Here is a 24097-nt window from a genome sequence, read left to right on the forward strand (position 1 = left end):
AAAATACACAGTGCAGCCAGAGGAGGAAGGAAGGATGGCAGCAGAGCGTGCAAATTGGAGGCTGATATTGAATTGCAGCAAAATGAGCAGAGGATTAGATGCCCCACCTGGACCCACCCCAGAGAATACCAAGGCCTGGGCTGGCCCTTGTGAGAAGCTGGCAGGCCCAGTCCCAGGTGGAAGCCTGGCCCCTGGCCCAATGAGCAGGGACGATGAGGCAGGGTGGGTGATCCCAGGCAGGAAGACACCACTGGTTTGGCTGAGGCCCTCCTTCCTGGGCCCTCCACCCTCAGCCCAGGCATCCCACACTCATAGAGCTCCTCCTGGTTCTGGGGGCGGAGCAGGATCAGAGCCAAGCTGAGACCCTATCCCAAGTTTCTGCCTTCAGAGAGTGCAGGGGAGAGGGGGATAGGAACACATCCAAATGCCCAGGATTCTGAGGGGGTTGGGGGAAGGGAAAGCTGCCTTGACTGAGTAAGTCAGAGAAGGCTTCCTGGAGGAGGGTGAAGGGTGTGGGGCTGAGATACAGGAAGATCTGGGTTTGAATTATAGCTTGGCTGCTTCCTAGCTGTTTGATCTTGGACAAACCTTTCGTTCATTTTACATTTTTTGGAGTGTCTACTCCATGCCAATCATGTGTGAAATGTTGGGACAACAAAGGCGAATTCGATCTGGCTCTCGTCCTCGGAGCTTCAGCAAATCATCTGGGGTGGCGTGACCCGTGCTATGATGGAGGTGAAATACGGGGCTGCAGGGCGGGGCCACAGGACTCTTAACCTCGTTAAGACTCCCTATCCCTAATTCACGTGATGGGGTTTGTAACCACTTCTCACATCGTTGAGAGAAAAAGGTGAGCCTGACTCAGAGCTGTGGCAAAGGAAGGGCAGGGCAGGATTTAAGGATAGGCACAGGGCTGTCAGAGGCTGAGGCTAGGGAGGGGCAGGAGGGGGTGTGAGGCAGGGTGGGAGAGAGCACGGCCCTGTGCAGATGCTGAGCCAGGTCCTGCAGGTCACCCAGTCACTTGAGTCCCTGAATGCTGGAGGCAGGCACTGGAGAGCCAGGGCGGTTCAGCCGCAGGTCCTCTGAGCAGGGAGTCAAACAGGTTTGGGTGACCCTTGTGAGCAAGGTCCCGGGGCATCACTAATTTCCACCCCCTTCTCTGGTAATGACCCCAGTGCAGCCTGGCCCTGGCAGTCACAGCTCCTCCCTCTCCCTATAGGGCTGAAACAGACATCGGCTCTCCAGGACCAGCTGGTAAGAGCTTCTCCACTGCCCCCCAGCCCTGAGAGAAGGAGTCCCACAGTGTGCATGGAAGCCCAGGGAGCTGGGAGGCTACAGAGGCACCATTGCTCTGGGGCCTGCAGCCCAGAGAGCCCCCTCCAGGTGTAATGGGGGAGGAAGCCAGGGACTGGGAGGAATTCAGAGGTCAGAGGAGGAGCAGTGTCAGGAGATATGCCCTCCTGCAACTCCTCCTCCCAGCTGCTCTCCCCTCCTGCTAGTGCCCACAATGGCTCCCAGCTGCCTCCTATAAGGAAGCTTTATTAGCCTGCAGCCTGTACTCTTCCACACAGCAGAGCTGACAGGACCCCCATTAGTCAGCTTATTCAACCCTTCCCCTGGTGCACAAACCCTTGCCAAGCTTTTCTGGCGTTTTGCTCAGCCTGCTTGGACCCTCCAAGCAGGTAGGAATTCACTATTTCACAAAGCAGTGTAATTAGAAAGGCTTCCCTGACCCTAGCCGCCCACATCTAATCTTTGTCAAATGTGGGCAGACTTGCTCCTGGCCCCTTATCCCACCGATTCACACATGCACACGCTCCCTCTCTCCATCCAAGCTCCAAGAATCAACCTCTCCCCTGAACCAGGTCCCTGAGGACCACCACGTGGCTGCAACACAGCAGGTGTGGGGCAGGGTGCAAGTGGGCTTAGGGGGGCATAAGGGCTGGCAGTTTGCTCATTGATTCACTTGACAAACATATACTGAGCACCTCTAAAGGGCCAGGGCCTGTGCTAGGCACTGCGGTGCCATAGTGAGCAAATCCAGAAATGGACCCTGCCCTCTAGGAGTTCACAGTCCAGAGGAGAAGCCCGACGTTGAGCAGAGGGTCACATCTGTGAGCAACACAAAAGGCAAACCCTGGGCAGACGCCCCCGGGACTGTGTGTTACGGGCTACAGGAAGCCTCTCCCAATGGAAAAGCAAGTTTTCAGCCAGAACCTCCACCAGCGTCTTTCAAACTGTGAGTGGCAACCCATTCGTGGGTCTTACAATCAGTTTAGTAGTTGTGACCTGAATTACTTGTTAGTGAAATAGAGAGGAATTTACAATATCACATTTAGGAAATACTGTTTTGTGAAATGTTAGTTTCAGTTATCTAACTATCTGTCTGTCTGAGAGATCATGTTTATTAGTTAGGATATTAAATGTATTTCTCACTGCAGGTCTCAATCACAAAGCCACTGGCCTAGAGTTTGAGGAAGAGTTAGCCATGAGAAATGGTGGTGACACGGATTCCAAAGAGAAGAAACAATAGGTATCAGGCTCAGAGATGAAAGGGCTAGAAGGAGGACATGCCAAGTTCAAGGTCTGGCTTTGTCTCGAGGGCAATGGGTAGCCATGGGAGGTTAGCAAGCTCCCATCTTCTTCATCCCTGGGTCTCACCCCATGGGCAGGAGGGAAATGGCAGGAAGCTGTCTTTGTGTCTCCCCAGGAGCCTGGACCTGTGACCTTCCCTGCCTCCCCCTGGGCCTCAACCGTCACGACCACCTGGGCTTTGAGGTAGGGTTTGGAGGAGGAAGTCAGCCTATTGTCAAGAAAAGGCTTGAATTTCTATATTCATAGCTTGTTTCTGTCACGTACTAGCCTTGTGATGATGGGCAACTTGTCTCATCTCTTTGTTCCTCAGTTTCCTCCTGTGTAAAATAGGTCTCATAGAACTGATTCCCAAAAGTCCTTGTGAAGATTTAGTTTGTAACCCAGATGTCTGCAGACCTCCAGTGAAAGAATATGTTTTTAGTATTAGTATGTATGTCCCAAACATCGCTTGGAATATGCTTATACTAACAAAATCATTTGTTTTTTATCTGAAATTCAAATTTACCTGGATGTCCTGTATTTTATCTGGAAACCCTACACAGAAATCAAATGGCTCACGCTGTGTCTCAGAGCTGCAAGGATCCAATGCCCTCCATCCTTCGGAGGCTGTCTGAGGCCCCAGCCACGACTCCCACCCTCCTCTCCTGCCAGCCGCAGCCAGGGACTGCTCTCTTCACTCCATCCCACTTTGTCCCGACTGTGGATCTACCCGTTCCCTTCTCCCTCAGTCCCCAAAGCACCAGACTCACAGGCCTGCTGTGTGACCCACTTTTACCGACCTTTCAGGGAGAGTAGAGGGCATTTGTGACTCAGAGCAGGAAACACACCTCATGTCAACTGTCAGACAGCGCTGCTCCGAATTCCATCACAGTGCTCCAGCAGGGGGCGTCCTCACCGGCCACGGCCACAGCCACGGCTCAACCAGGCCCAGCTCCCAGACACCCTCCTTCCACCTCCTCTTTTCCACCGCCCCCGTCTCCTCTTTCAAGCCACCAGCAAACAACACCCTAATCCGTGTCTTTATTATTCAAAGAACTTAAGCACTCTTTCCCACCGCGTTCCCATCTTGATTATTTCAGGGAGTGACTTAGGGACTCACCTTTACAATCAAAAAAGTTCTCTCAAAGCCAGGTTACTGGAGTTCTAATTCTGCCTTCCCACTTACTAGCTGTGAAATCTCAGGAAAGTTACTTGACCTCTCTCTGCCTCTTTTCCTCATCTTTAAAAAACAGGATGACAATATTTAGCTCCTAAGATGGTTGTGAGGGTTTAAGTGAGCTGATATATCCAAGAATGTCTAGAACAATGCATGGCAGAATGGGCATTGCATATGGGTTTAATCTTGTAACTGCCATGTTTCACCAATTCTAAGGTGTATCTCGTTTCTCATCATAAGAGCTCTTCTGCTGTGTGGCAGCTGGGAGTGGCCGTCATTGCTTGCGCATACCTAAACTTGGTCAGGTGAGTTCGGCGCCTTCAGCTTAATTGCTGTTTAAAATGTCTTCAAAAAGGTTACACTGTGGTTTAGCATTTAAACACAGTTATTGTGTATGCAGAAAGGCGGGCAAACAGAAGAGTGTAGCAAGAATTTGATATTAGTGAAGCAGTTATCATGGCAGAATGACCACAATTTCATATTTTCTTGCAAAACAGCAGCCAAGTGTTTTATGAGACCTAAGAAAGGAAGAGCCCCGTAAATAAATGGAACTGTTGTGTTGTTTTATTACTGAGAAAAGGGCAAAATGATTGCTAGTCACACATGAAGCTAGAAAATACCAGCAATAAAGCTTGCAGAATGAGTAGCTGAAGCTTGAAAATAAATGCTGGAAACAATAGTGGACAATCTTTTAAAGAATGGAACATTGCCAGTGCTCCTGATGGCACAGAAGGTGATACCATGCAGAAAATCAAGGACTCTGAGTCAAAGAGGGTTTCAGGAAAATTGGACTCTGAATGTGAAGAAATTTGGAGACTATTTTAGCCCAATTTGTTTTACCTATAATTTCCTTTTATGCATGCAAAAGAGCAATTTTGACTTTAAAGACTGATATCTAAATAAATCTAAAGTATCTTTTTTGTTTGTTTGTTTTTTGTTTTTTGAGATACAGTGTCTCACCCTTCCGCCCAGGCTGGCGTGCAGTGGCGCAATCTCAGCTCACTGCAATTTCTGCCTCCCAGGCTCAAGCAATCCTCCCACCTCAGCCGGGACTACAGGTGCACACCACCATGTCTAGCTAACTTTTTGTGAGTATTTTTTTGTAAAGACAGAGTTTCACCACGTTGCCAGGCTGGTCTCAAACTCCTGGGCTCAAGTGATCTGCCCACCTTGGCCTTCCAAAGTGCTGGGATTACAGGCATGAGCCACCAAGCCCAGCCTATAAAATATGCATAACAGGCCGGGCGCGGTGGCTCAAGCCTGTAATCCCAGCACTTTGGGAGGCTGAGGCGGGTGGATCACGAGGTCAGGAGATCGAGACCATCCTGGCTAACACAGTGAAACCCCATCTCTACTAAAAATACAAAAAACTAGCTGGGCGTGGTGGCGGGCGCCTGTAGTCCCAGCTACTCGGAGGCTGAGGCAGGAGAATGGCGTGAACCCGGGAGGCGGAGCTTGCAGTGAGCCGAGATCGCGCCACTGCACTCCAGCCTGGGCGACACAGCGAGACTCCGTCTCAAAAAAAAAAAAAAAAAAAAAAAATATATATATATATATATATATATATATATATATATATATATATATATAAATACGCATAACATAAAATTTACCATCTTAACCTTTTTTTTTTTGACACTAATTTTCACTCTTGTTGCCCAGGCTGGAGTGCAATGGCACGACCTCGGATCACTGCAACTCCTGCCTCCTGGGTTCAAGTGATTCTCCTGCCTCAGCCTCCTGAGTAGCTGGGATTACAGGCATGTGCCACCACACCCGGCTAATTTTGTATTTTTAGTAGAGATGGGGTTTCTCCATGTTAGTCAGGCTGGTCTCAAACTTCCGACCTCAGGTGATCTGCCCACCTCAGCCTCCCAAAGTGCTGGGATTATAGGCATGAGCCACTGCGCCTGGCCCTCATCTTAACCATTTTTAAGTGCACAGTTCAGTGGCATTAAGCACATTCACATTGCTGTGAATTCATCAGCAATTTTTGTCATGTTCTAATTAATAGTGCATGATAGATGAATAGATTTCCTAAGACACAGCATAGTGGCCATTTTAGAAAAAATGCAGCCATCCCTTCAGGGGAGCAGAGCTGCCAGCCAGAAGCACAGCCAAGCCCCACCAGCTTTGATGGGAACACCTTCTTCCTCCCTGGCATGAAGGGCAAATGCAAACACAGGCACGAGCTGGGTCACTGTTGGCCCCTTCCTGTCCTCCCAGACTAGGGGCCAGATCAGAATGTGAGTCCTGACTACTATTGTAAGCTGTGCGGCAGGTCACACTCTCTCTGGAATTCATGTTCTTATCACGGCAACTAAAATCCATGGGCAAGATGATCTCCAAGATCCCATCAGGTTCTAAATGTATGATTGTGTGGCTGAACAACCACACAACACACACACCACAAACATATGCAAATTCAGGTTGGGGCTTTGTGGGCTCCAAGGAGAAGCTGTCATACCTATCCTGGTGTATTGGGAAGCAAGAGATTTTCACCCGACCGGGTTAGCGGCGGTTCTTCCCAGAATCAAGGGTCAGTGGGCCACTCCTCAAGATCGTGAATACCTTGACAAAAGAAGGAGAGACCAGAAAGGGTGTGCGGCCCATCCCAGAGCACACAGCAACTAAATGGTTGGGTGTGGATTTAGAAGCCACTGTCACAGCTTCAGTTCACATGAGGCCCAAAGAGGTTTTCCAGGGACCCTGAGACTCAGTCCTGAACCTGGCCAGTTGGGGTGGACAGTATGTCCGAAGGTCAGGAGAAGTGATACATGAAGCCACAAAAGAAAGGAGTAGGCCAGGTGCAGTGGCTCATGCCTGTAATCCCAGCACTTTGGGAGGTCGAGGCGGGTGGATCCCAAGGTCAGGAGTTGGAGACCAGCCTGGCCCATATGGTGAAACCCCATCTCTACCAAAAGAAATATAAAAATTAGCCGGGCATAGTGGCGTGTGCCTGTAATCCCAGCTACTCAGGAGGCTGAGGCAAGAGAATTGGTTGAAACTGGGAGGTGGAGATTGTAGCAGCAGTGGGGAAGGAATATTCCCTGGGTGGGGGCAGAGGCACACCCAAGCCAGACCCCTCTGAGTCCTTGTCTCTTCCCATGTGCAGAGTCTGGAGGTGGGTCCCAGATGCCCTTTATATGACAGGGATAGGGGTCCCCCTCTCCCTCAATCTTCTCCCAGAGGACCCAGAATGCCTGAAGTTGGGAGGGATGGCTGAGGGAAGAGTGCTAGGGTGCCAGGTGTCTATGTGTCAGGCCAGGCGCTAGGCACTGGAAATACACTGGAGAACAAACCCCACAGGAATCCCTGCTCTTTTGGAGCATCCCTTCTGTATGGGTAATTTTTATTCTTTCTTCCTCCCCTTCCTCTTCGCCTTTCTCCTCCTCCTCCTTCACAATAGCAGGAGTCATGAGTCCCCATATATATGTGTATGATACATTCTCAGTTGCAAAATACTTTCCCGTTCATTATCTTACTGCATTCTCAAAACAACTTTATGGGGTAGGCATCTACACTCCCATTGTCCAGACAAGGCAACTGAGGCACAGAGTGTGGCTCGGTAGTGTGGGGTGTGGCAGAAAGCTCCAGACCAGGCTCAGTCCCAGCTCAGCCACTAACCTGCTGGAGCACCCTAGATGAGTCACTCCCCTCCCCGGGCCTACACTCACCCCACATCCCCATGATACAACATAAAGCGGTCCACTCCAGTCTCCAATCTCTCCCAGATTTCTGTTGCTGGGACTGTGACTTGCCCAGGGACCTGCTGGACAGGAGCTAGGGCAGGGTGCAGAAGCCCATCCTTCTGCCCCCACTCTGAGCCCAACCCTGCTGTGAATCCCCAGGAGGGGGAGCGAGGCTGGAGGGATTAGGGAAGGGCCAGTGAGTGGGGCTGGGGAAACTTCTAGAGTTGAACACTTCCAGGACCCCAGTAGCCACAGCGGCATTGATAGCAGGAGGCAGCACTGCCCAGATGCTGGGCTGAGTGGGCACCAAGGCCAGAGAGCTGCTTATCAGCCATCATAGCCGCCCCGAGCCTGCACAGCTCACTGCCCCACAGAAATGTCTTTCTCCTGTGGCCAGAGTGGCCCTAAGCTCCTCGGGGTTCCTAGGACCTGTCACAGCTTCTGGGACCCCAACACATGAGTGTGCAAAGACCTGTTCTCCTCAAAGTGTAAATAATACTGTAAGGAAGGGCTGATATTCATTGACCACCTACTGTGGACCAGGCGCTGCTCTGAGCACTTGACATACATTGTTTCATTCAATCCAAACCCCAATCCACTAGGTCAGTTTTATTCTTCCCATTTTACAGAGAAAGACAAGAAAGGTTAAGTCACATAGATGGAACAGGCTGATGCCAGAATGGACACCCTCAGCTTCCTCAGCCGCCCCCAGGTTGACTCCATCACCGAGGGCCAGGGTCCCAGTGCCCCCAGGCTCTAGGAGCTGCTATTTGGCTGGGGCTCCCAGGAGAAGGTGAAGCTTAATGATTTATGGGTGATTAGCTGCAAGAATGCAAACGCAGAAGACACAAACCTTTATGCCCTGGAAATCTGTCACAAGCCAACCAGTTGTTTTCCATCCCTGTGAAGCAGGAGTAATTGGAGGTCTGACAGAAGAACTTCCCAGTTACCAGAAGGAGCAGCACTCACACACTCTTAGTTTTGTGTGAGGTATTGCCCCTGCCTTGGTCAACAGTTCGAGTCAGAGAGAGGGGCACTGGGCACAATCCCCACCAGAGGTTCCCATTCACAAGACCCCGTGGGGGCTGGGAGAGGCCCTGGGGCAGCAGCCCTGGGGTAACCAAGGGAACAAACACGGAAAACCAGGGACGTCAGTCCTTATCTGGAGCTCATTAAATGGGGAACATCAGTCAGCTGTGAAGGCTAAGATAGGGTGATAGGCACGTGGGTGGGCTGGGATGGGGCATGGGGGCAGAGGCCGCCATGGAGAAGAGGTATTGGCCTCAACGACTCCACCTCCCCACCACGTGCCCAGATCCGGGATGGAAGTACCCTATAAATGCCCACAACCCAGCCTCCCCAGAGGCCTTGAGAAAGAGAGCGGTAGAGAGCGAAAGAGAGTGCCCAGAGCCTCCTGGCCCTGAGACGGCCGGGCCAGCCACGCAGGACTCCGCAGCATGTGGGAGCTCCGCTCCATAGCCTTCTCCAGGGCTGTGTTTGCAGAGTTCCTGGCCACACTCCTCTTCGTCTTCTTTGGCCTCGGCTCGGCCCTCAACTGGCCACAGGCCCTGCCCTCTGTGCTACAGATCGCCATGGCATTTGGCTTGGGTATTGGCACCCTGGTACAGGCTCTGGGCCACATAAGCGGGGCCCACATCAATCCAGCCGTGACTGTGGCCTGCCTGGTGGGCTGCCATGTCTCCTTTCTCCGAGCCACCTTCTACGTGGCTGCCCAGCTGCTGGGGGCTGTGGCCGGAGCCGCTCTGCTCCATGAGATCACGCCAGCAGACATCCGCGGGGACCTGGCTGTCAATGCTGTAAGTAGCCACAACTTTGCCATCCACAAGGGGCAGATCCTGGGGAATCCCTTGTAAGGGATGAGATGGGAGGGAAGGGCTCTGGGTGAGGTGGGGAGAGAGATGGAGACAGAGGCAGACAGACAGAGAGAGACAGAGCCTGGAGTCAGGAACATAGCCACCATAGGAGGGTCAGGATGAAAGGAGCAATGGTACCAGAGCAAAGGCAGGATGCAGACAGACTGCAGGCTTCTTCCACCCTGACCGTCGTGCAGGAAAAGCCTCATCTGGGTTTCTGTTGGACTCAGTGCCTCCGTTATAGTGAGGACCAGGCTGTAACTCAGCAGGGGTTAGTGTCCCAAGCAGACATGCTTTCCAAGCTGCGGGGAGCCTTGGAGTGCTCATGACAGGGTCCTCAAGAGAGAAGAGGGGCCCAGCCTTTCTTCTGCTTTGAGGGTTTGCAGGCCCTATGGCAGGTGCTCCTTACAGGTCAGGCTCAGACACACCATAGCCCTACAAGCAGCAATGGGCATACTTCCTTCTCCAAACCCTGACGAGGTCCCCGGAGCCCATAAGCTGGCTGCTGATTACATGATACAGGTGCTAACTGGGCCCCGTGGGCCCTTCGGGAGCTGAGGGTGGTGCCACAGTCCCTTCCCCCATGTCCCACCCCCTTCCCCTCTCAGGTCTGTGTGGGCCCTGTGAATCCAAGAGACATGAGTGTGGAGGAACGACCTGTGCTCCCAACAGACCAACTCTCACTCTGTACCCCCATCCTAAGCCAGGACAGCAAGTGCCTCTTTTGTGCCTCAGTCTCCAGCATTTCCTGGCCTGTTCCATCCCTGGGCCACTGGACAAGAGTCCTGATGTCTCTGACAAGTCCTGCACAATCTCTGTGGCCGCCCGCGTCTCTGCACAGGCAGCCCTTCCTCATTTGTGGGACAGGGGTATCCCAGTTAGGGAACTTCTCTGTTTTGTTTTGTTTTTGAGATGGAGTCTCATTCTGTTGCCCAGGCTGGAGTACAATGGTACAATCTCAGCTCACTGCAACCTCCACCTCAAGTCATTCGCTTGCCTCAGCCTCCCGAGTAGCTGGGATTACAGGCATGTGCCACCATACCCAGCTAATTTTTGTATTTTTAGTAGAGACAGGGTTCACCATGTTGGTAAGGCTGGTTTCGAACTCCTAACCTCAAGTGATCCACCCGTCTCCACCTCCCAAAGTGCTAGGATTACAGGTATGAGCCACCACACCAAGGCTCTGTTCTTTAAAGATGAAATTGTGACAAGGTTGGGGGCCAGGGGCCAAGGACAGGCTAGGTGGGCAAGCAGAGGAGTGGGCTCTTTTCCTCTGAGAACAAAATTAGTTCAGTTTACAGCAAGAAGAGGTCCAGTTAGACTGAAAAAGGAACTTCCTGAGAGCATGACCAGGAAGTTCTTCTGTAATAGCAGGGCACTGGGAGTGAGAGGCCATGGGAAACATGCAGTCCTCCTCCTCCATCATTTCACAACTGACTGGGGCCCTCAGAAGAGAAAGGTCTGGGAGGACTCCTCCATGCCACTTCTCAGCATTTACTACCTTGAGGACCTGGGGAGAACCCTGCCTGGATGTAATGGGGCAGTGGTGGGACCAACTTACCCTGAGGCTAAAGAGAGCCAGATGATCCTCAAGACCATCCCATGTGTCCTTTGAGGACACTAAGAGCTAGCCTGGCCACCAGGAATTTAATCATTGACATGCACCTGCCCTGTGCCAGGCCAGCTATCATCTCATCATTGGTACAATGCTATAAGGGAAATTCTGTGGTTCCCCCCTATTGTGAGTGGCAAATTGAGGCTCAATAGTGAATTGATCCAAGTCACAGAACCAATAAGTCATTTCCAGTCCTCCCACCATCCTCCAGAATCCATTTTGTTTTCCCATTTCGCAGAAGGAGAAACTGAGGCCAAATTAAATAGTCTCATGGCAAGTCAGAGGCCTCTAAAGTGTCTGCTTCCAAAGCTCTTTTCACTGTCCTCTAGAGACTCTGCATTGGACAACAACAGAAGGGATTGAGGTTAGACCCTAGAGAGACCCAAGGGTTCTGACCTGATGTCTCGGACCCAGGGGTGGGGGTTCAGGGCCTGGAGAAAGAGCGTGGGAGCTGAGAGCTGTCACTGTTCCACCCAGCATGGTGCCCAGTCCCAGAAGGCAGGGCGTAGGGCACAGGGTGACAAAACCCAAGGAGAAATCCAGTGCTGGGTGTGGCCCAGTTATGAAATCACCTCTTTACTCAGCCCCGAGTTCTCTCCTTACCCAAGGCAGGGTCTGCTGAGACCATGGGCAACCTACATGGGTGTGGAGGCATTGTCCGACACAGCTCCGGGGCCCTCACCCCAACCTCCATAGGATGTGCAGGGAGCAAACCAACAGGGCAAAGCTGAGGCCTGAAAGGCAGTGGAGAATAGACAAGGGTTAAGGAAAAAGGTGTATGGCGGACTCATAGCAGAAAGGGGCACACTAGGACCATCCCCTAGACCCAAGTCCTGTCCCTGGGAGCCATTTGACCTCAGGAAGACAGACCACGGGCCTCTCATTGCACCAGGGTCTGATGGTCTAGAGAGAGGGGAAGGTCTTCCTGCTAACCAGTCCAAAGCTTCCTGAGGCCGTTGAAACCTCTTCCGTTCTTGTTCTTCAGGAAACAGAAATTCTGGATCTCAGCATCCTTTTTCTCTCACACTGAAGGATCCCAACCTCACCCCCCAATCTAATGGGCTACAGAGTCAGTTTTCCTACCTCTGGCAGGGAAACCACGGGCATCCTGGGGGATCATGGGCTGCCTTTGGGCCAGGGCCCAAGAAGAAGGGATCAGTTGTTCCAGCTAAGGTGTCTGGCAAGCCCAGGTGTTCTGGTTCCCAGCCCAGAGGCCCCCCTGGTGCCTTGACTGCAGGTGGACAGGAAGATGGAGCCAGAGAGGAGAGTGTGCTCAGTGTTCCCCTACCTGCCTCTTTGTCCCCAGCTCAGCAACAGCACGACAGCTGGCCAGGCGGTGACTGTGGAGCTCTTCCTGACGCTGCAGCTGGTGCTCTGCATCTTTGCCTCCACCGATGAGCGCCGTGGAGAGAACCCGGGCACCCCTGCTCTCTCCATAGGCTTCTCCGTGGCCCTGGGCCACCTCCTGGGGGTAGGTCATGGCCATAGGTTCCAGCCTCCCTGGAGGAACAGACACACAGACCACTCCAGAGACAGACACAGAGACCCCAAGAGGGACACATACACAGAACTCTCAAGAGGAACAGACACCCCAGAGGTTTGACTCCCAGATACCCCAGAGGGACAGATATCACTCCAGCCCCCAAAGAATACAGAGCTCTTTAAATAAAACGTGAAGTTAATTGTCCATCACGTGGGTTCCCTTTAGGCTGAGGTCAAGCACTGCAGTGCGGGACAAGGACTTTCTGCCCTGTCCTCACCTGCCTTCTCTCTGTGATACCCTCCTCCAACTGCAGATCCACTACACCGGCTGCTCTATGAATCCCGCCCGCTCCCTGGCTCCAGCTGTCGTCACTGGCAAATTTGATGACCACTGGGTAATGGCTGAAACCCACTGCCCTCCCCTTCCCTAAAAACCCATTTTAGAGGGAGAACAAGAGCTGGAATAGCATGGGATTGGGGCTCAGCAGCGGTACCTCAAACCCTCCACACTCCTCCTGGTCCTGGGGAGCCTTGGGTTCCACCCCTCAGATCTGATGCCAAAGACTCAGTTTCCACAACTGTGAATGAGGATGACAACAGCTTACCTCACTGGCTTCTTGGGAACAGTAACTGAGGCTACCGGTGTAACCCAGATAATGCAGTGTCTGGCACTTAGAACTCTACAAGTGGTAGTATTTAGCACTTATCTAGTGCTTAGAATGTGGTGAGCCTTGTTCTGAGTGCCTTGCAAACATTAACTCATTCAGTTTTCACAACCACCCTAGGAGATAGGCATTCTTATAGTGAAAGGCACAGAGATGGTAAGTAACTTGTTGAAGTGCACACAGCATCTAAGTGGTGGAATCAGGATGCACACACAGGCAGTGGCTTCAAAATTCGCACCCTTAACCTCGCACTGATAAGGCTTCCCCAGCAGCTGGCGTTGTCGTTGCTAATTACATAAATAAGCATTTCACTAGATTAATGGCGGGGAGGAGGGGTGCGGCCGCAGAGTGTGCCACCGGGGCCTGCGGGCTCCGCGTGCCGGTGTAGGCTCGGGTGCCAAGCCACTCTCTCCGCTCGCCCCCAGGTCTTCTGGATCGGACCCCTGGTGGGCGCCATCCTGGGCTCCCTCCTCTACAACTACGTGCTGTTCCCGCCAGCCAAGAGCCTGTCGGAGCGCCTGGCAGTGCTGAAGGGCCTGGAGCCGGACACCGACTGGGAGGAGCGCGAGGTGCGGCGGCGGCAGTCGGTGGAGCTGCACTCGCCGCAGAGCCTCCCACGGGGCACCAAGGCCTGAGGGCCGTCAGCGGCCTCTACGGCCCCGATGGACGCGTGTGAGGCCCGAAGCAGAAGGGCCCACCCCGTCCCTCCTCTCCCCCAGGTCTGAAGTTGGCCCCCCAGCGCAGAGTAGCTGCTTCCTGTACGTGCGCGCCGAGGCCAGTGCTGTGAGCAAGCGTAGAGGAGGCTGCCGGAGGGAGCCCTGAGCCTGGCAGGCCCCCTGCCCCGAGGCTGTGAGCAGCCAGTAGTGGATCCTCCAGCCTTTTGCAGGGAACTGGGAACTTGGGGGACTGAGCTGCGGAGGGAGGCAGGTGGGTGGTAAGAGCGAAACTCTTGAGAGCCTGCACCCAGGTACCGGGTGGGGAGTGTACAGACCCCTGCCTTGGGGGTTCTGGAAAGAGTGCAACTGGTTTTATTAGTGTGCAAGTGTGTTCATCCCCGAGTTCTCCTTTGTCCTCACATGCAGGGTTGTGCATGCCCCTGAGTGTGAACAGGTTTGCCTACGTTGGTGCAAGTGTGCACGGCTGGGGAATTCTCACTTCCCCTTGCACCCCTTCCTTCCCAACCTGCAATAAATCCACTTCTGCAGTGGATAAGTGTGGGTGCCAGTCATCCTCAGGGAAAGGGAAAGAGGCCACTTTGAGAGGGCTGAAGGGGAGGGCCTTGATTTCCAGCTGCAATCTGGCTTCTCCTGGAAAATGTCCCCTACCTGCAGCGCTGGGCCCCAGCGCTTTGGTGACCAAAGATTTCCTTTCTGTGGTGAGGGAGAACCTCTCCAAAGAGGAAGCAGGCATATGAGTGTGCACACCTTCACGTGTGTGTATGCTGTGTGTGCCCAGGACCCCCGTCTCCAGGGGTGCCCCAGATCCAGAGATTAGCCTCCCACTTCGGCAGAGAAAACAAAAGCCCTTTGTGGGACCCGGGCCTTTGTCTTGGAAGAGGGGGAGATTTGCAACTAGACACTTCTTGAAAGGAGACACTCAGTTTCCCAAGTCAGCCCTCTTGCCCAGCACACACCTATGGCTGGCTGGGCAAGGCACTCAGGCATGCAACCATGGGCACCAGGCAACACCCCTTCATCACCCATCTCATTCTCCCCAGTCCTCGGGCAGCAGCTCCTCCGCCCCAGGAACCTCTGTTCCTTCTCTCTCTGCCTCTCCACAGCCTGTGATTCCCTGCTTCTGGCTCCTACCACTGAACAGTCATTGTGGATAGAGCAGCCTGTTGCGCTCAGGACCAGGGAAAGGAAATGACTTCTCCAGGCAGAGGCAGATCTGAGTTTAGAACCCAGGCTTCTAAATTTCTAGGCCAGTATGACTGTTCTCAAATGAGATTAACCGGGATTAAGTGAGATGACGCATGTAAAGATGCTGTGTAAACTGTAATTCTTAATACCATTAACACGCATTACTAGAATCATTTTCATTATTTCTGCTTCCTGGGGGAAGGATGCAGAAGGAGTTTGATGCTCAACATCCCTTACCTCCTTTCACTGATGGCCAAAGCAAAGGAGAGTCCTGGGAGCCTGCAAGATCCAGGCAGAAGGAGATGGGTTTGGGGCTGGCCCCATCCTGGTCCAGCCTCTTAACCTCTCCTTACCCTGCATGTGTGCCCTATCTTTTCTCCCACCTCCTTCCTCCCACCACCCAGCCCCATCCATTCTCTCCTTCCCTCTCCAGCCTGCTGTATAAGTAATATGTGGGTCATACCTTGAACCCCCCACCCTCATGCTCTCTGTGGCCTCCATGCCTTCAAGACTTCTGTCTATATCTAGCTCACACTGCACCAAGCACCCACTGTGCACCAGGCACTGAGTCTCTAGCCTCTTTCTCCCTTCTGCTTCCATCCAAGAAAGACAGTGTATAAGGAACATCTCTGTAATTGTGTCCCCTCTGATCTATGCTCTTTACTGTCTTCCTTGACCAAAGCTCTCTTTGAGGTCCAAAAAAGGCTGCCCCAGGCCATAGGTGCTATGGAGAGGACTCTCCCAAACCCCCAATAGCTAGTGACAGCCACTTGGCCTCACTACCAGAAGAGTGGGGGGGTCAGAAACCGAAGTGACCTCCACAGCTGTCCTCCTGGCACCTGAGTGTCCTTGCTCTAGAGGTTCAAAGGCAGCAAGGCAGTGAGCTATGAGCCCATCATGGATGTGTCTCAGGCACCTCGTCCCCACCCCACCTACCCCAACAAACTCCTCTAGAAGAAGCCAAGAATTTATCTCTATGTCTGTTTCACTTCTTGGATTGCATCTCCCCCAAAACTAAATGTGAAATCCCTACCACTTCCAGCTTCTATTGCCCATTGGGGTCAGAGGTCAAAAAAGGATTCCAAGTGATGGAACTCCAGGAGTGAAGGGAAATTGGCAGTTCCTGGCATCTCTTGTGTACCAGCTGCTGTGCTGGGTGCCTTGCATGCAAGGGTTCATCTAATCTTCCTCAAACTTCTGATAGGTTAGGGAAGGACAAAGGCCCCCAGCCATAAAGGGTTTTGCTATTTCCAAAGCTTCCCCTTATCGTCCCCTGTGATTATCTCCCAACCCTGTGACAAAGGTAGAGCAAATATTGTTCTTCCCATTTTACAGGTTCAGAAACCAAGGCTAAGAGACTGGTCTAAAGTCTCACAGGTAGTGTATAGTGGAGCCAAGACTTGAACTCAGAGCTTTTTACGCAAAATCCCATGATTTTTCCACTGAGGCAAATCCTAGGCTCCTCCTGGGAGGCCCTTGCAGAAGCCAGAACACATGGCTGGACCTTTCCAGCCCAACCCACTGTCTTGCAGTGGACAGAGAACCTTGGCGAGGGCAGCAAGGTAGACAGGACAAAGAACGTGGGGCTGGTTTCTGCCCTTGAAGAGCACCTGGTTAGTCAGAGAACAGAGATTACTCACACCAAACCATACAGGCAGGGCAGCGTGGAGACAGGTGGACAGACCTCCAGGTCCCCAAGCTGGGCACAGAGAAGGTTGTGAGCTGTCCCATACTCCCACTTTGTGCCAAATGATGTTGCACCTGCAAATGGTGCTTCAATGTTGTTTTGTATCTTTAAGCTGTGATGTTGTATATATATGATGCCTCCTAGCTAGACTGTAAGCCCTTTGGGGACAGGGCTGCTTTCAGTTCTTAGATGGCATTCTCCTATCTACCTTCCTTCAACTGCTCTGCATATAATAAGCACTCAATAAATGCTCATTTGCCAATAAGTAGTGTTCTTCCACAACGTGGCAGTGGTCAATACAAATACAGTCCAAGGTACCAGAAGACAGGCAGAACTCCCTACCATTTCTACCCCAGCCCTCAAGTTCTCCCAGGGAACTCAGAGGTCCCCATATCAGGGGAGGAGGGGAAGGGCTCTCCCTGAGACATTCAAATTCCCCCTGCCACCAATGGGGAGACCCATCTCTCAACTAAGAAAGGTCCCGGGCATTCCTCTGGAGGTGGCAGGGCAGGGCCTGAGTGCTTGAGCAAAGATAATTCCAAGCCATAATAGGAGTTTATTGTGATGACTTGGGGACAGAGGGACTCTAGTGGTTAGAGAGATGGAGGGGCCATAGCCGGGCACGGTGGCTCAAGCCTGTAATCCCAGCACTTTGAGAGGCTGAGACGGGCGGATCACAAGGTCAGGAGATCGAGACCATCCTGGCTAACACGGTGAAACCCCGTCTCTACTAAAAAATACAAAAAACTAGCCGGGCGAGGTGGCGGGCGCCTGTGGTCCCAGCTACTCCGGAGGCTGAGGCAGGAGAATGGCGTAAACCCGGGAGGCGGAGCTTGCAGTGAGCTGAGATCCGGCCACTGCACTCCAGCCTGGGCGACAGAGCCAGACTCAGTCTCAAAAAAAAAAAAAAAAAAAAAAAAAGAGAGATGGAGGGGCCTCAGACGCAGGCCTGGGAAACAGAATCAGCTGCCCAATGTGAGTAACCTTGACAGATGAAGTCTCCTTCTTTGGCTTCACCAGGCCCACTTCTGGTGACCAAGTCTGCATGGCGACCTGTAGTTCCTATCTCAGGTCACTGTGTGACCCTAGGCAAGTGACCTCTGAGTCTGGGTTTCTTCATGGGTAGCTTGGAATGAAATCACACAGTGGAGGCCAATTATAATCTCTAACTTTGTAGATCATATTCTGAATCTCTAAAATGGCAAGAACAAGGTCTTGGCCTTTACAGTCCTTCATTAGCTCAAATCTTCAGGTTGGAGCTTCCCCTGGTAACCTAGCCTCTTGTGAGCACTTGTGAGCACTTGAGAGATGAGAAAGCAAGTGGAAGGGTGCAAACTGGAGGCAAGTTCAGCAGCGAAGGAGCCTGGCCCCCAATGATCTCTGGGGTCATCAGGGCCATTGTCCAGCCCAACCCCCAGACCCAGAAGAAAATCCTGCATACAACTGGCATGATTGGCTGGGGACAGAGCGCTGGGACTCATGGAAGAAAGGACAAACGGACCTCTGGCCTTAAGAGGAGAGACTTGGGGGAGGAGCTGCTCCAGCAGGAAATGCCAGAACTGGGCAGGAACAATAGCGGGGTTTCTTTGGCCCTTGTTTTCTTTGGCATCTTAGCTGCCACGGAGCCCAGAGCCCACTCTTCCAAGTCCTTAGCATTCCTGCAGGCTCCTCCCCTCAGCCCTGCCTGACTGACAGGGGAGGCACCTGTTCTCTACTCCCTCTGTACCCTCCCACTGGACCCTTCCCCCAAGCTTAGCACCACACTAAACCCTCAAGGGGCTTTCAAAATTAACAGTCACAATGTAAGGAGACTTTACTAAGCCTTATTCTGTGCCAAGCACTGTGCTAAGGGCTTCTCTAACACACATGGGGATGGAGGTCTTTAATGCAGCTCCTCTCCCGGGATCCTAGGGGTCTTCCCCCTCCTCTAAGCCCTGGAGAGCCCTCCAGCCTCATTCCCACATGCCCGACCTGGAGTGGGTGGGAAGAGGGAGGGGGTGGTATGGAAGGAGGTAGCAGGTCACAGAGGGGCTATAAGCTCAGAGGGAAGGGAGATGGGAACTGGAAGAAAGTGTCACCCAGACCAGGGGTAGAAAAACTTGACTTTGGGGAAACTGAAAAAGACCACATGTAAGACAGAGACATGGAAAATGAGGTAGAAACAGACAGAAACAAAAAAAGGCACAGAAACTAAGAGGCAGAGGAAAGGTGAAAATAGCCAGGAGACAGAAACTGCAGGATGAGATAAATGAATAGAGAGAAAGAGACAGAGACACTAAGACAGCAAAAGGCAGGAAGGAAAAACAGAAAATGAGAAGGTGTGAGAGAGACAGAGAGAGGGAGAGGTGGAAAACAGAGAGACTGAAATGAGAAAGAGACCTACGGAGAGAGACCGAGAGGAAGAGGCTGGCAGAGGTAGAGGAACAGAGACTAAAGACAGAGACAAAAAGAGAAACAGGATTTTGCAAAGACTGACTGGCAGAAACAGATTTCGAGGGGAGAGAGACCAAGACCAAGTGAGGGTTTGAAGGAGACCGAGGGGAGGTGGAGGAAGAGAAGGAGAGTCTTAGATCCGGGGTGAGGGGCTTCTAGCAGGAAGAGGGGAGACGCCAAGACCGCGCTTGGGAGGTCAGTGGTGCGCCTCTACCCTCCCTGCTCTCCCACTCCCATAGTCTCAAGGCCTCGCCTCACACCCCCCTCCCGTCAAGACGACAAGGGGAACCCGGCCTGGGAGAGGGCGCCTCCAGGGGTCCATTGCCTAGTGCAGGTACTGCCCAGCTACCGGGCGTCGAGGATTGCAAAGCATCGGGGCAGGCTGGCACGGTGCCCACTTTTCCCAAAACGCCAGCCTTCCAAGCCCAGAAGCTCGCCCGGCCCAGGCCGGGAGCGGCCCACGACGGCCGGCCGGACCGCCCTGCAGGACCCAGCCCGGCCGCCCGCCCCCGCCGCCGGCAGTGAGGGAGGTGAGCGGCGCCGACCTGCGGGACGAGCATCACTCCGACCCAGCCGGGGGTAAGGCGGGTCAGGATGCTCCGGTCGCAGGAGGAAAAGGAGGAGCTGGACCAAAAGCCCGAAGAGAAGAAAAGGGGAAGCCCGCGCGCGGAGCGCGGTAAAGGCCGGCGGAGCTAGACGCCCTGAGGTAGGAGCTAAGCGCCGGGACCGAGCCCCGTCTCCCAGGGAGTCCGGAGCGCACGGCACCGAGGAGCGCGGGAGCCAACCTGGGCGCATCATGCGCGGGGTCCGGGACACGGGGCCCGTCTACACCGCCGCCTGGGTCACGTGGCCCGGACGGGCAGGCGGCTGCCCGGCCCGGGGGGCGGGGGTCGCGCCGAGGTTGCGCTGGGCGGCGGGGAGCGGCGGGCCAGCGGCGGCCGGGAGCCTCCCAACCCGTGCGCAGCGCTGGCCCCTGAGCGTGGGAGCCGCCCCCTCCCCCCCCGCGCCGGCCCCGCGCCCGGCCCCCCGCCCCCTATATAGCGCGCCCCAGCAGGGCCCGCGCCAGGCCGCCAGCCTCGCAGTGGGTGCGGGACAGAGCGCGGCGCCACCCAGCCAGGCCCCCGTCCCCGCCGCCTCCACCTCGTCAGCCGCCTGCGACCCAACGGGCGCCCCCCGCCGCGGCCGCCGCCGCCGGGTCCCCGCGGCCACCATGAAGAAGGAGGTGTGCTCCGTGGCCTTCCTCAAGGCTGTGTTCGCCGAGTTCTTGGCCACCCTCATCTTCGTCTTCTTCGGCCTGGGCTCGGCCCTCAAGTGGCCGTCGGCGCTGCCCACCATCCTGCAGATCGCGCTGGCCTTTGGCCTGGCCATAGGCACGCTGGCCCAGGCCCTGGGACCCGTGAGCGGCGGCCACATCAACCCTGCCATCACCCTGGCCCTCTTGGTGGGCAACCAGATCTCGCTGCTCCGGGCTTTCTTCTACGTGGCGGCCCAGCTGGTGGGCGCCATTGCCGGGGCCGGCATTCTCTACGGTGTGGCACCGCTCAATGCCCGGGGCAATCTGGCCATCAACGCGGTGAGTGCCCTGGGGGGATGGGAGTCGCGACCCTGGGGTGGGCTCAGGACCAGGCCTCTTACCTCACCTGGAAAAAGGGGTGTCATAGAGTGGTCCAGCCCACACCCTTCACCAGGAAGGCAAGAGCCTCCAGAGGCCAGGAAGGCGACTCTCCAGGCTGATGTGCGCCCCCTTCCTGCCCACCTCCTCTGCCCCCCACCACATGCTGGCCCACCCTGGTCTCTCTCCAATGCCTGCTGCCCCTCCTTTCCTGCCAGAAACTTCTGCCGCCTCCTGTCTCACCTTTGAGCCCCACCTTCCTCCTGGGCCCCTCACCTCTCCCATCTCCTCAGGGGAGCGTTTGAGTAGAACCACCAGAGAGAAGCGGACTGTCATCCCGGCTTTGGGTGACCCTGGCCTGTCTGTGCTTCATTGTTCTCAGCCCCTCCATGGGGATGGTAGTGCCTGCCACAGCAGGTGTCAAGGGGCTCACATTTAGAAACCATAGATAGGAACCCCCTAACGTGGTGCCAGTGCAGAGCAGTCTCCGTTGAGTATTGGTTTCCGCTTTCCCCAACCTGTGCTCCTCCCCGCAACCCCACATCCCTGCCTCCCTCCCATCTCCTGCAGCCCCAGAGTCAGCCCCCAACCCCATGCAAACTGGGTTCATTAATCAAACACAGAGAAGGATTTGCTTGGCCATTGTCAAGCCGTGAGTCAGCCGCACTGGAGAGACGGGTTTAAGGTTGGCACTGGCACGGGGCCAGACACGGGCAGGAGGCGGGGATGGGGTGTGAAGCAGGCAAACTGGGCAGCTGCCCACAGGATGGAGGGTAAATGCCAGCTTATGGGGGCTGGGGGTTGGGCAGAGCCATTGATAGGACCATGTCCAGGAAAAGCTCCCCTGACACTCTGCCCTTTGGCTACAGGCCTGAGCTTCAAGCCTGTGCAAACTGTGAAATGTAGTGTCTTTAACAAATGATTTCGCTGGGGTGATGTCCACGGGGCTTGGCTTCCAGGTGTCAAGCTGCTCTAAGTGTCCCTGAATGCCAAAAGCCCTGCTCCCAGAGCCCCTGGCTATACTGCCAGAAGGTGGCCAGGCTCCTAACCCGCCATCCCCTTGCAGCTCAACAACAACACAACGCAGGGCCAGGCCATGGTGGTGGAGCTGATTCTGACCTTCCAGCTGGCACTCTGCATCTTCGCCTCCACTGACTCCCGTCGCACCAGCCCTGTGGGCTCCCCAGCCCTGTCCATTGGCCTGTCTGTCACCCTGGGCCACCTTGTCGGGGTGAGCAGTACTGACACTGGGCTGTGGTGAGGGTGGGGCAGGCACTCAAGGCAAATAATGGAGCCCCAGAGCGGAGCCCACTTCAGATTGATGAGTCCAGCAGAGTTTAAGACCTGGATTTAGGGCTGCTGGACTCTGGCCCTACTGGGCCCCAGAATTGATCCCCCCAGAACCTCTGGGCTGAGGAAAGATGGGAGTAAGTAGGAGGTGGGATGGGACAGGAATCAAACCCAACCTCAGAGCAGAGAAGAGAAGAGGGCAGAGTTAAGGGTCCATGGTTAACCGGGCAGCTGGGATCCTTGGAGGGAGGGGTTGCCAGCCCAGCAATCAGGAGACCTGAGTTTGAGACCTGGCTGAGCCCCTGGACTGCAGTGTAACCTTGGGAGAGTCCAGGTTCTGTGGGAGTGGACTGGGATGTTGCCTTTCTCTCCACCGCCCTGTCTCTATCCAGATCTACTTCACTGGCTGCTCCATGAACCCAGCACGTTCTTTTGGCCCTGCAGTGGTCATGAATCGGTTCAGCCCCGCTCACTGGGTGAGTCTGTCCCCTCCCCTGGCTCCCTGGAGATGAGGGCCTGGAGACCCAGCAGTGGCAGCTCAGAGCTCACCACAGAATCTTCTGGATTCTGTGGGCCCAGAGCTTGGGGGTGGGCCAGGGAGCGGTGGCTGAGAGAGAAAGGGGATGGGATTCAGCCACAGGGGCAGAGATGGCTTTGTATGGCCTGAACCCCTGGGGACAGGGAGTATAAGTATCTGTCCCCTTAGGGAAGAGGCTGGAGGTGCAGGGGGGCTCTGTGTCAATTCCTTTGAGGATTTGGTGTCTGTTGCTCTGGGTGTCTGTGTGCTGGTCCTCTCTGATGTTTTATTTATCTGCCCCTGTTGAGGGGGTTGGGAGAGTCTTCCTATGGGTCTGTCCCTGTGGACAGTCTGTCTGTCCCTCCTTTGAGAGCTCATGGTCACTCTCTCCAGGGTCTGTTTCTATCCCTATGTGGAGGGGAGAGGTGCTCTGTTCATCTCTCTCTCTGAGGACCCACGTGTCCCCTCTGAAGGTTTATTTGTTTCTCTTTCGGGTGTGGTTGGAGGGGGCCTGTCCCTCTGGGAATCTGTTTGCCTTCTTTGAGGGTCTGGGTGTCTGTGGTCCATGCCTCTTTCCCTGGGAGTGGTGTGTCAGTATATCCGTCCCCGTGGTGGGAGGAAGTCTTTCTTCCTGAAGGTCTGAAAGTCTGTGTGTCTGTCCCCTCTCAGGGTCCATGGGTCTGTCCTCTGTGGGGTGGGGGGCATCTGGTCTTCGAGGTCTGGGGCTCAACGCCCTGACTCCTGCCCTGTCTCCACCAGGTCTTCTGGGTAGGGCCCATCGTGGGGGCGGTCCTCGCTGCCATCCTCTACTTCTACCTGCTCTTCCCCAACTCCCTGAGCCTGAGTGAGCGTGTGGACATCATCAAAGGCACGTATGAGCCTGACGAGGACTGGGAGGAGCAGCGGGAGGAGCGGAAGAAGACCATGGAGCTGACTGCCCGCTGACCAGTGTCAGGCAGGGGCCAGCTCCTCAGCCCCTGAGCCAAGGGGGAAAAAAGAAAAAGTACCTAACACAAGCTTCCTTTTTGCACAACCGGTCCTCTTGGCTGAGGAGGAGGTGCCGGTCCCCCTGGCTACACAGTTAGAGAGGGGAGAAGGAACCTATGGTGGAACTCCTGGGATAGAGGCCAGGGGCTAGGGTCTGCTGGGGATGGGTCTCTCTGGGACAGACTTCAGAGATTGTGAACACAGTGCCAAGCTCACAGGCTGCAAGGGCCAAGCTAGAAAAGAGTGAGCCTGCAGCCTGCATCCCCCACCCCCGCTCAAGAGCCGAAGGGATCCCAGCCCCTAGGTGGGCAGCGGCAGACCCTCCCCAGAGCTCCTTAGGAAGAAGACAGACTGGTTCATTGAATGCTGCCTTATTTATTTCTAGTGAGGATGCATGCGTGGGGCTGCTGGTGTTTGGAGTGGGGGCTACCCAATAAATCTCTGATACTCAAGTTCCGCCTCTGTCTGTCCCCAGAGTGCCTTGAGACACTCTGGCCCATTGCTTCTCCTCTTTGTCATCCCACATCCTCCACCACGATCTCCATGGGGTACCAGGGGACCCCAGGACAAGTGCTCTGTGGGAAGAAAGGGAGGCTGAGGCCATGGGAGGCCCAGAGAATCAGAGAGATG

At 54.5% G+C, this 24097-nt stretch overlaps 2 protein-coding genes and 1 long non-coding RNA gene across 5 annotated transcripts; all 3 read left to right on the forward strand.

The window, feature by feature from the left end:
• Nucleotides 1-2441: 2441 nt before the first annotated feature.
• Nucleotides 2442-4839, forward strand: LOC144332866 (uncharacterized). The gene is made up of 4 exons (XR_013401063.1): nucleotides 2442-2533; nucleotides 2711-2778; nucleotides 3968-4056; nucleotides 4704-4839. It is a non-coding gene; the product is annotated as an uncharacterized LOC144332866 (long non-coding RNA).
• A 2780-nt stretch (nucleotides 4840-7619) lies between these two features.
• AQP2 (aquaporin 2) lies at nucleotides 7620-16890 on the forward strand. 3 transcript variants are annotated; one of them, XM_015151628.3, is made up of 4 exons: nucleotides 7620-9260; nucleotides 12239-12529; nucleotides 12729-12809; nucleotides 13505-16890. In XM_015151628.3, the coding sequence occupies exons 1-4, from the start codon at nucleotides 8901-8903 to the stop codon at nucleotides 13712-13714; spliced, it is 942 nt and encodes a 313-aa protein (XP_015007114.1). In that variant the 5' UTR covers nucleotides 7620-8900; the 3' UTR covers nucleotides 13715-16890.
• A 3231-nt stretch (nucleotides 16891-20121) lies between these two features.
• On the forward strand, nucleotides 20122-23919 carry AQP5 (aquaporin 5). The gene is made up of 4 exons (XM_015151684.3): nucleotides 20122-20634; nucleotides 21740-21904; nucleotides 22356-22439; nucleotides 23240-23919. The coding sequence occupies exons 1-4, from the start codon at nucleotides 20272-20274 to the stop codon at nucleotides 23423-23425; spliced, it is 798 nt and encodes a 265-aa protein (XP_015007170.2). The 5' UTR covers nucleotides 20122-20271; the 3' UTR covers nucleotides 23426-23919.
• The last annotated feature ends 178 nt before the right edge of the window (nucleotides 23920-24097 follow it).

Source organism: Macaca mulatta, chromosome 11, assembly GCF_049350105.2.
Source record: "Macaca mulatta isolate MMU2019108-1 chromosome 11, T2T-MMU8v2.0, whole genome shotgun sequence".
Lineage (NCBI taxonomy): Eukaryota > Metazoa > Chordata > Mammalia > Primates > Cercopithecidae > Macaca > Macaca mulatta.

Excerpts from the sequence above, each read along its gene's own strand:
- AQP2 (XM_015151628.3), top strand. The coding sequence starts at position 8,901 with ATGTGGGAGCTCCGCTCCATAGCCTTCTCCAGGGCTGTGTTTGCAGAG. Across the intron at positions 9,261-12,238 it reads GGGACCTGGCTGTCAATGCT|CTCAGCAACAGCACGACAGC; the intron begins GTAAGTAGCCAC and ends CTTTGTCCCCAG. Across the intron at positions 12,530-12,728 it reads GAGGAACAGACACCCCAGAG|ATCCACTACACCGGCTGCTC; the intron begins GTTTGACTCCCA and ends CTCCAACTGCAG.
- AQP5 (XM_015151684.3), top strand. The coding sequence starts at position 20,272 with ATGAAGAAGGAGGTGTGCTCCGTGGCCTTCCTCAAGGCTGTGTTCGCC. Across the intron at positions 20,635-21,739 it reads GCAATCTGGCCATCAACGCG|CTCAACAACAACACAACGCA; the intron begins GTGAGTGCCCTG and ends ATCCCCTTGCAG. Across the intron at positions 21,905-22,355 it reads CCCTGGGCCACCTTGTCGGG|ATCTACTTCACTGGCTGCTC; the intron begins GTGAGCAGTACT and ends GTCTCTATCCAG.